Source organism: Nothobranchius furzeri, chromosome 2 (genome assembly GCF_043380555.1).
Source record: "Nothobranchius furzeri strain GRZ-AD chromosome 2, NfurGRZ-RIMD1, whole genome shotgun sequence".
Lineage (NCBI taxonomy): Eukaryota > Metazoa > Chordata > Actinopteri > Cyprinodontiformes > Nothobranchiidae > Nothobranchius > Nothobranchius furzeri.
Genome location: NC_091742.1, coordinates 72,514,096 through 72,524,408, shown reverse-complemented (window position 1 = coordinate 72,524,408; position 10,313 = coordinate 72,514,096). Strand labels below are relative to the sequence as shown.

General features: G+C 41.2%; 1 protein-coding gene across 2 annotated transcripts; it reads left to right on the top strand.

The window, feature by feature from the left end:
* Nucleotides 1-1,379: 1,379 nt before the first annotated feature.
* LOC107377102 (DNA damage-inducible transcript 4-like protein) lies at nucleotides 1,380-4,151 on the top strand. Of its 2 annotated transcripts, none has more exons than XM_070547912.1 (3): nucleotides 1,380-1,526; nucleotides 1,656-1,775; nucleotides 3,080-4,151. In XM_070547912.1, exons 2-3 carry the CDS (start codon nucleotides 1,694-1,696, stop codon nucleotides 3,565-3,567), a joined length of 570 nt encoding a protein of 189 aa, XP_070404013.1. In that variant the 5' UTR covers nucleotides 1,380-1,526; nucleotides 1,656-1,693; the 3' UTR covers nucleotides 3,568-4,151. The 2 variants fall into 2 exon arrangements, with proteins under 2 accessions (XP_070404013.1, XP_054603524.1); XM_054747549.2 differs by having other exon boundaries at nucleotides 1,398-1,526; nucleotides 1,660-1,775.
* Nucleotides 4,152-10,313: the final 6,162 nt, after the last annotated feature.

Sequence of the window (10,313 nt, the reverse complement as noted above, 5' to 3'; positions counted from 1 at the left end):
GCAACATGCAGAAAAGAGTTAAAAGGAAAGAAAAACATATTAGCATATTTTGGTTTTTGGAGATAAACATTATTATTGTCTACTTTAGCAGTTTCCTATGATTATTTAGGGGTTTTGGCTGACACCATCATGTCTCACTCACGAAAGGGAATTTAGGAATATTATTTACACAACAGTCAGAAAAAGTTGGCTAATATAAATCAAGACATACAGATGATGCTAATCCACAAGAAACTAAGGAAAATGCACAGAAGCAGGACATGATTAATAAAATATTTAAATAGACATTAAAACAACACAGCCCAATAGAAGCAGGCCAAACTGTTTCCTTGTTTAAAACTGAAAAAGATTTCTAATTTTCTTCATGAAACCAGGCCTTCTTTTCCTCACATTTCACTTCCTTAAAGTATAAAACGTGACTGTTTCAACACAACTCTCTATTTAAATTGACCTAAATGACTTGCATCTACTATAAATAACCATTGCCATTATTTCAGACACCATTGCAGACATTCAATCTGGTACGTGCACAACAGCACCCTTCTCCAATGGATGCATTCACACTGGATCTATCTGAAACCACAGAGGCGGCAACACCAGCAAAAGAATGTGACCTCTTCTTCTCCTGAGGCATACGGTTCTCCCCATGTGACAAGAGAACCTCTTTCCAACACGCCTACTGGATTCCATTACTTTTTAGTGAGCTGCTGTGGGAAAATGAGACGGATCTGATTTCTGCAAGTAAATCTCTGCTGAGATGATATGTGATGAGAGTTAATCTGCTGATGAACCATGCAACTGTGTCCAGTGTTCGACCTGCCAAATATTAAAAACTCATGCATGCGCAAACACAGTAAGATGAGACTTTCTGGCTCAAGAAATGCAGATGAAGCTTCCTCTTCACTATCAGGTTTATGTTGTGTTACTATTCATTTTTGGGGAATATACAACTTGTTTGGTATATGACAATAGATTGAACCAATAACAATGGCAGACACTTTACATCATTTGAATTAATGGGCGTGAACGTCCCCAAATGAGTGTTTTATGCTAGTTTCTTTCTCATCTCCAGACTAAAATTGGTATAAAACAAGAAAACCTTCTCAAAATACAACTACAAGGATTGCTAAAAAGATCCTTGTTGATAAAATGGTGAAATATATAAAAGCTGTAAGTTAATAAACCGCAATAAGTCAAAAACTTAAAAAAATATATTTATTTTATTTGTTCGGACCAAAGCTAAGTCACTTAGCAACACGGATGTGCTCCACAAATATAACTGGACGGTAATTCCACTCGAGGACTTTCCACAGCCAATCAGCAACAAGCTGTGAAACTGAACTCGTGCTCTGATTGGTTGAAAAATCTCAGCAGCTGACTAGAAGAAGCTATAAAGATAAATCAGAAGTTGTGTTTGCAGGAGAGTGTTTGTAAGTCGATGAAGAGTCAAGAGTGAAAGCTGCGGTGGAGAGAGGATTTATTTATGAGAAAACGCGTGAAGTTAATTACTTCATTACGTGTTTAAGGTAAGTAGTTATATTATTTTGAGGGGGGTTCATTTGAATGAATAACGGCTGCATTTTTAAAGCTATCTAGCTAAATGTGTGTTTTTTAGCTTTAAACGGCAGTTTATTGATTTGAATTAAATTTTACAGGCAGTTTGAATCAGGAGCTTCGAAAGGGTAACGTCATCATGGTCGCCACGAACAAAATGAAGAGCAAGAGCACGGAAGGGCAGGCTGAGAGGAGATATGCGCAGGTGTGCATGGAGAAAGGTGAGCGTTCTGGTGTTTTCTGTGTGGTGTTAGAAACGTGTCTTGGTCATTTCCAGCTGCTTGTGTCCGTGTTGGTGCATGGCTGCTGCAGCAGCTAGAGGGGGAAGGAGGGGTGTCCACCAAGATGAAGTCATCCCGTCAGCCTCTGTGCAGCCTGGAGATGATGGTTCAATTGTCTGTTAACGCAGTTATTCTCGGGAGATTAGCAGTCTCGGTTTAAAAATTCTGGCAGTTTAATCCTCTTCCCTTTAGTGGCACACTGCAGCCTGGTGCTGAAGTCCAGTCTTTATGTTTTGCTTTCTAAAGGTCCGTGTTTGGATCCAACTTTTCAAATGTGCCTCTCTGGTTGTTTTCGTACGAGGTTGGGTTAGATCCATCATCCATGTTTTAAATTTAAGAAGTTAGACTTTAGAGTTTTAAAAAATCTGGCATAATCGATGCCCTCTAATAAAAGAAACGGTCAAAAATGTCCCCCTAAACAAAGGTTTTGCATTCCTGCAGCTATTTTTAGATTTTGCCATGAAAGTTTCAGTCAAATGTGATACATGTCTTAAACTTTATGGTCAAAAGTTTTTGTCTAAATTATTTTTTATTATTCGAAATATTGTCAACCCTGCATCCACAAACGCTTTGTCATGAACATCTGTAGTAAGCAAATGTCTAACCCTAATGCTGAGCAACGCTAAATCCACTTTGCACACATTGCATGAGGCTTTAGGGTAAGACACTTTAACAAATATCTAAATATCTAAACTCTTGCATATTTCTGGAAAGTGAGAAAACTTTAGATTGCTGTTTCAAACTAGGAAACTTTGTCGTTAGAATTAGTTATAGGAAGTAACAGGATGCTTAAAATGTCTCAAATAATAAATTCTGTTTAGTCTTTTTAAGATTTAAAGATAAGTCATTTGACACGTAAAATAAAATTTTAACACCAAAGTGATTCCTGAAATGTTACTGTTTATGTCGCAAAATGTGAATATTAGTGACGCAAAACAAAAGGTTTTTCTGCTGCAACACCACTAGGAGCAGCTGGGTTTGTTTTAATTGTTATTTGGCCCTGAAACTGTTTACTTTAATCTTTTTCGGAAGACCGATGCCACTTTATGCTGTCATGATCAGGCACTGGACAGAAAATGGGTGGGAAAACCAGCCAATACTGAGGATAAACCTCAACTCATTGCTGTTTTCATATTAGTGTCGTGTGCATGATGTGATAAAATACCTGTTATGAAGTTGGTATTTGTTTTTGTAATTTAAATGGCTTCTAAATCTTCCCTAAATATTTGATCTCCTTTTTCCAGAGTTGGATTTCTGGGCTCGCTGCTTGGCTGAGCCTCCGATGGCTCCAGATGTAACGGAGGACAGGACCTGTCAGCAGTTGGCCAAGATGTTTGAAAACTGCCTGTCACGAGCCAAGAAGACAACACTCCACTGCTCCTCTGTGCTGGTACCAGAGAAGTTGACAAGGAAGATGGCTCATGAGGTCCTGCGCCTGGCATCGTGTGAGCCCTGCGGCCTGCGAGGCTGCATCTTTTACATCCACCTGGAGCTTGAAAAGGGCTGTAAGCAGCTGGAGCGCATCACATACGATTCCTCTGTGGTGCCCACCTTTGAGCTGACTCTGGTGTTCAAGCAGGATGGCACAGCCTGGCCCAGCCTTCGAGACTTTTTTATGGGCTCCTGCTTTGCACCAACTTTTAGACACGTACTCAAACTGAGTCCAGGATTCAGACTAGTTAAGAAAAAGCTGTATTCCACCTCGGCTGGCACCGTGATAGAGGAATGCTGAACTGTGATTCCGACGGGGTTCCGATTGGGAAATGCGCATAAGACTGAATGTGGGGCCCAAGTGGCATCTCATTTTCTACAGTGTTTTTGTACAAAAGTTCAAATGTTAGCCAGTCATCTTGAGATGTGAGGTTTAAAAGGCTTTGTTTCTAAATATGCCGTTTCATTGTGTTCTGAACATTTAAAGTTCCTTCTACGAGCTGTTGTTGCTCAAGCACAATTTTAAAATGTATTTTTCTTGCAAATGAATGTAAACTGTTCACGTGAACGTGTTTGAGCGGGTTTACCATGGGTACACTCTTGCTAATGACACTGGCCACTTTGTTGTTGCAGATGCATTGATAGCTGCAGCAGTAAACACACCGGTGTTTGTTTTTGGAGGGCCATATGTAAGCTACCTGTGATGTGCAGATCATTTTTAATACTTTTTATAATGTTGTTATGATGGGTAATGAGGATGCCTTAAAAGTCGGAGGTGTATGGCCTTCACGCTGATCAATGCAACAACTGGTTTATTGCATTTTTTTATTTTTAATGCATCAAGGCTGAGCCTTCATATATAAATAAAACTTTTGTTCACCCAAATTAAGGCTAATTTATTTTACCCAGTCAAAGTCCACTATTTGCTTATAAAATGGTCAAACATTTACTCGGGTTTAATTCAGAGTATTTTAGTTAAAGTCTGAAATTAAGAGGTGTATTTTTATTTTATTTTTTTTGCAGTCATGACAAAGTTCATAAAAACAGTCAGATGATAGTAAAGCTTTTAGCAGAAGAGACCTAGCCCAGCCACGAACCATAGAGAGTTCAGTGGTAGGGCAGAATCTGTGGTTATCTTTCAGAACTGCACACGATTGGACAGAGCTAGGACCAATTGGCAACAAATGCTGTGATGTATTGTTACGGAAATCATTCAACAGGCCAGTCCGGTATATAGATGAAGCAAATGCACAAATACCTCCTTTTTCAAAATAAAGGACCTGAGAATTAGTGATGGGAACTTCGGCTCTTTTAAGAGAACCAGTTCTTATAGTTTGGCTGTTAAATGGCTCCTCACATTTTTTTTTTATTCATGACCAGAAATTATGTAAAATTTGTGCGAAATTAGACCAATCTACAAACTTGCATTAAATCAACTTTTTATTATTTGAAGGGTCACTAGGCAGTTTTGGCTTATTTTTAATACCTAGTGTCTGTTTAGTTGGAACCAAAAGCAAAACGTATCTATGTGAAATGTCTCCGCAGCTGTCATTAGCATCTACAGAAGGGGTTCATCAAACATGTCGGATGTGTTCATGATCTAAAACGCAGGAAATGTGATGGAAGCATTCTGGAGGGCCAGGTATGTCAGCTAAACAGCGACCACCACTCTGAAGTTGCAAGTGTGATATTCTGGCTACAGAGAGCGCTGGAGTCTCAGTGACATTTTATTAACCCTGTAAAGGATCATTTTAGCACATATTGGTTCATGAAAATGATTTAAAAATATGAAAAAGTTGCATAGTATCTGTTTCAATAACTTCTAACTATCCAACATGTGCAGCAAAGCAAAATTTAAATAATAAAAATCAACTAAGTAAAATATTTATAGATTTACCTATTTAGATTCAGATTTCAGATTTATTGGCCAAGTAAAATTACATTTACAAGGAATTTAGCTTCGGTAGATGTTCGCTCTCTAAAACATACTACAATAAATGAGAATAAAAAATTATTATTTTTTTTTTAGGTAAACAACTTAGAAATGCTGAGATAATCACACAGTAACATTTGTAAAACCGGCTTGAAAAGATATTTTTGCTTTGCATAGTCCACACTCTTACCTTAATTGTCAATATTGGTAAAATGTGTCCAAATCTGGCTGCATTTCCTGCTTCAACTCATGTCCTCACCTTTCTGTAGCCTGTTTTTTTCCTCCCTTTTCTCATCCTTCTCCCGCTGCTGCTCTGAGTTTACACCAGTGCCTGTCTGTATGCTGTTGTGAATTATTATAAGAGAAGGGGGGGTTATATTAATGCTAGTAACAAATAGAAATGACTATTATGTTAGTTCATGGAAATGTTGAGTTTGAATGTTCACCAAGGACATATTATTTAATTTGATTATTTAGTGATATGAGACAGTATTTCTGATTTGAAATTAGTTAATAGGCTCAGTATTGTGTAATCTTTAAAACTTCATTACCCATGAGACTTAGCGTGTTCCCAGAAGGCTTAACGAAAAACCAGGAAGTAGAGAAAAAACTGGCGCTAAGAGCAGACATGTGATTTTCCTGTATGGTGTTCTAATTCACTAAAGTTCGAGTTCAGCAAGACAAATTCTCGTCTCATTCTTTATTTTGAAGAAGCTCGGTTGAGCTACAATATTTTTGGTGCCGAATCACGGGATAAAGATGACTGAAGGTGAAGATAGAGACCTCGAAGGGAGACTGGATACAGGAGGACGCATTGAAAAGGTGAAACGTAAACGACGGACAATTCGGAGTTCCACAACGAGACTATTAAACCAGATCGATGCGGAAATGTTAAAGGATGATCCGGATTTAAGCCGTATGCGGGACATGCTGGCAGTTTTAACAGCAAAAGAGGACAGCCTACAAGAGCTGGATCGTGAGTTGGAGGAATCCACTTCACTGGAGGATATGGAGGCAGAAGTTGAACTCTCGGAGGAGTATAAGGATCGCATTATCGGAACGAAAACCCGAGTACACCGCATTCTGAGGGCACGGGAACCCGTGAGTAATGACAATCGGCCGCCGTTTCGTGTGAGTGACGTCAGTGCAAATTCCTCTGTGTCCCAGCAGAGCAACCCTTCAGTTAAACTGCCTAAGCTAGTGATAGAGAAGTTTAATGGTAATGTAAGCCTATGGCAAGAGTTTTGGAGCCAATATGAGACGGCTATTCATAGTAACCTCACCCTTTGTAAAAGAGAGAAATTCACATACCTGAAAACGTATCTCACTGGCTCGGCAGCGAAGGCAGTAGCAGGCCTCACTTTAACAGATGCTAATTATGACGCAGCCATTGACATACTCCAAACCAGATTTGGAAGGAAAGACCTCATAGTAAATGCCCACATGTCTAAGCTTTTGAACCTCACCCCGGTAAGAAGATCCTCTGATGTGACGGCATTACGACATCTTTATGATGAATGTGAAATTCAGATAAGGAGTCTAGAATCAATGGGGGTGGTATCAGACAGTTATGGAAGCATGCTATGCCCCATACTTCTCCAGATGATACCAGAGGATATGGCTCTAGAATACAGCCGCCAAAAGGGAGGAGAGAATGAATGGAAGGTGCCTGATGTGCTTAAGTTCCTCCAAAAAGAGGTTCAAAGCAGAGAAAGAGCCTTACAAATGACAAAATCATATAATCAAAGAGAGAGCCAGCCGTCTCAGCGAACTAGCCACAAGCCAAGTTTTGGGAATGACATGAAACTAAAAAAAACAAATGTTACATCTGCAGCTGCACTGCATACAGCTAGCCTGAAGACACACAACTGTCTATTTTGTGATAGTGGCGACCACAAATCTGAAAAATGTCCAGATACAGATATTGCTGCACGCAAGGAGAAGCTGAAGAAGATGGGCAGGTGTTTTTTATGTTTGGGTCCAAAACATATAGCCAGATTCTGCAGAGTAAAGGGAATATCATGTGCATCCTGCAGCGGAAGGCATCATATTGCTGTTTGTGAAGGAAATAATGCCTCAATACCAGCAACACCTGAAAATACAGACACTGTCATTTCGTCAGTCATTCCCCAAGTGGATGAAAGGAAACCTAACAGTGAGAACACAGTGCTGCTACAAACTGCCAAAGCATGGGTGTCTGGTCCGCAGGTCGAAAATTAGTGCGTTGTTTGCTGGATGGAGGAAGCCAGGGAAGCTTTGTGCATAAGAATGTGGTGAAGGTCCTAAAATTGCCTGTAGTTGGTCAAGGCACGTTTAATCTCCACACCTTCGGCTCCACAGTTCCAGTGACTGCGAAACGCAATATAGTGAAACTCTGTCTGGAGAAAATTTGGAATAAAGAACACAGCATTGAAATAGAAGCAGTAGTAACTCCCCAAATATGTACAGCTGTAATGCAAGTTCCTGGTGATCAGATACAGAAGGAAATGAAGAGAAGATGTCTGCCGCTTGCAGATTGGAGCCTGGAGATGACAAACCTGAACTTTCTGTGCTGATTGGCTCGGACTATTACTGGCAAATAGTCACCGGCCGAGTAGAAAGACTAACAGAGAGTCTGGTCGCATTAGAGAGTACCTTTGGATGGACGGTACAAGGTCCTGTGTCACTCTCCAGAATGACGGAAACAAGCTGCATGCACATACAGCTCACCGAAACTGCTCCACTTGACAAACAGTTGCATGCGTTTTGGGAACTTGAGTCACTTGGCATCACTGATGGAAAGACTGAATGCCTGGAGGATGAAGAAGCTCTACAGCGTTTTGATCAAACAACCATCTACAAAGATGGGCGTTATGAAGTGGAGTTGCCATGGCGACAAGAACATCCTCCTCTTCAGAACAATTATCGCCTAGCAAAGAAAAGATTGGAGGGATTGAAAAGAAAATTCAAAGGAGATGTAACTCTCTACAGCAGATATAATGATGTGATACAGGACTACTTAAAGGAAGGAATGGCTGAAGAGGTCACACAAGACGATGTAGCATCACCAGACAGCCACATGTATTATTTACCTCATCATGCCGTATTGAGAGAGGATAAAGCAACAACAAAATTGCGTGTTGTGTTCGATGCTTCATCTCATGAACAAGAAAGTCCCTCACTTAACGACTGTCTTCTGACAGGACCCAATCTAAACCCAGACTTACTAAGTGTGCTGATAAGATTCAGACTGCACAAGGTTGCATTTATGGCAGATATCAAGAAGGCCTTCCTACAAGTATCACTCAAAGAAACAGACAGGGATGAGGTGAAGAATATTATGACAGCTGCGGGAATGGAGCTTTGTAAATGGATGACAAACTCTCCAGAGCTAAAGGAAAAATGGCAAGAGAGTCAAATGCACTGTGCTGTTGAGCATGAAGTTCACGGATCAGTATTGAAGGTTTTAGGTTTAATATGGAGACCAGCCACAGATGACTTTGTGTTTGACCCCAAAGGCTTGCTCCTGATCCTAAAGCAAAGGGAGAACACAAAAAGGAGTGTCCTACAGTCAGCCGCTCGATTATATGACCCGCTAGGATTTTTGACCCCCTTTACCGTCAGAGTAAAGTGTCTGTTCCAGGAAATGTGGGAGAGAGGGCTGAGTTGGGATGAGGAACTGCCACCAGATCTTGCGCAGAAATGGCAGCAGTGGTGCTCGGAGCTTCCTCAGCTACATCAGCTGTCCATCTCAAGGTGGTATAACACAAACGTTCCACCCAAGAGCAGTCACACTTTAAGACTGCATGTGTTTTGTGACTCGAGCGAGAGGGCTTACAGCACAGTTGCGTATTTGCAAGGAAAAACTGATGAGGGAGAAGTGACAACGAGCCTGGTTGCGTCAAAGTGCAGAGTGGCTCCACTGAAAAAAATGACATTACCACGCCTAGAGCTGATGGGCGCAGTGATCGGAGCTAGACTAGGAAACACTCTAATGAAATCACTTCACCTGGACCAGTTCCAACTCAGTATGTGGACAGATTCAATGATAGCACTGCACTGGATACGCAGCTCTGCTCAAAAATGGAAACCCTTTGTGGCAAACAGGGTCATGGAAATTCAATCTCTGACTGATCCGAGGTCCTGGTTTCACTGCCAAGGAAAGATGAACCCAGCCGATCTTCCCACCAGAGGACTTAGCATAAAGGAGCTAAGGCAGAGCACCTTATGGTGGGATGGACCTCAGTTTCTGATGTTCCAGAATCAACCAGAAAGGAGTATGGAGCAAGTCTTGGATCAGGAAGTGAACTCTGAGCTCAAACCTAAACATCAAATCGCTGTGCAGCTCATTAATCAGGATATACAGCAGTTTGCACCGGTGTTCCGCTTAGAGGACTACAGTAATCTGAAAACGGTGTTCCAGGTGACAGCCTGGATAAGGAGATTCATAACCAACACACGTAGTAACCCCAAACTGCGTGGAGAGCTGACAGCAGAAGAGCTGCAAGGCGCAGAAATCTACTGGATCAAGGTAACTCAGAAACAGAGCTTCAGTCAGGAAATTCACCTTCTCAAGGCTGGGAAAGACATTAACACTGACTCCAAAATACGAGATCTGAAGCCATTTCTGGATAAAAATGACCTGCTCAGTGTAGGAGGTAGGTTGCAACATTCTGTTCTTACCTACCAAGAGAAGCATCCATGGATTTTACCCAACGACCACAAATACACAGAGATGCTGGTTCGATATCAACATGACAAGATGATGCATGCCGGAGTGAGAGACACGTTGATACAAGTCAGGGAGAGATATTGGGTTCTGAGATCAAGACAAGCAGTACGCCGAGTGCTATCAGGATGCACGCTTTGTAAAAAATTCAAGGCAAAGGCGGGAAGACAGGCCACCGCTCCACTCCCAAGAGAAAGGATAACTGAGTCACCACCATTTGAGATCACTGGGGTGGACTTTGCTGGACCACTCTATGTGAAACAACAGTCTTCCATGACAAAGGCTTATATAGCTTTGTTTACCTGTGCGGTAACAAGAGCAGTTCATCTGGAGCTTGTGACTGATCAGTCCACCGAAAACTTTCTGCTAGCTCTAAAGCGATTTATCTCAAGAAGGGGATTGTGCA

Bases quoted from the DNA above. Each gene is read 5' to 3' on its own strand.
- LOC107377102 (XM_070547912.1), top strand. From the start codon at position 1,694: ATGGTCGCCACGAACAAAATGAAGAGCAAGAGCACGGAAGGGCAGGCT. The intron at 1,776-3,079 runs GTGAGCGTTCTG...TCCTTTTTCCAG, and splicing joins GCAGGTGTGCATGGAGAAAG to AGTTGGATTTCTGGGCTCGC.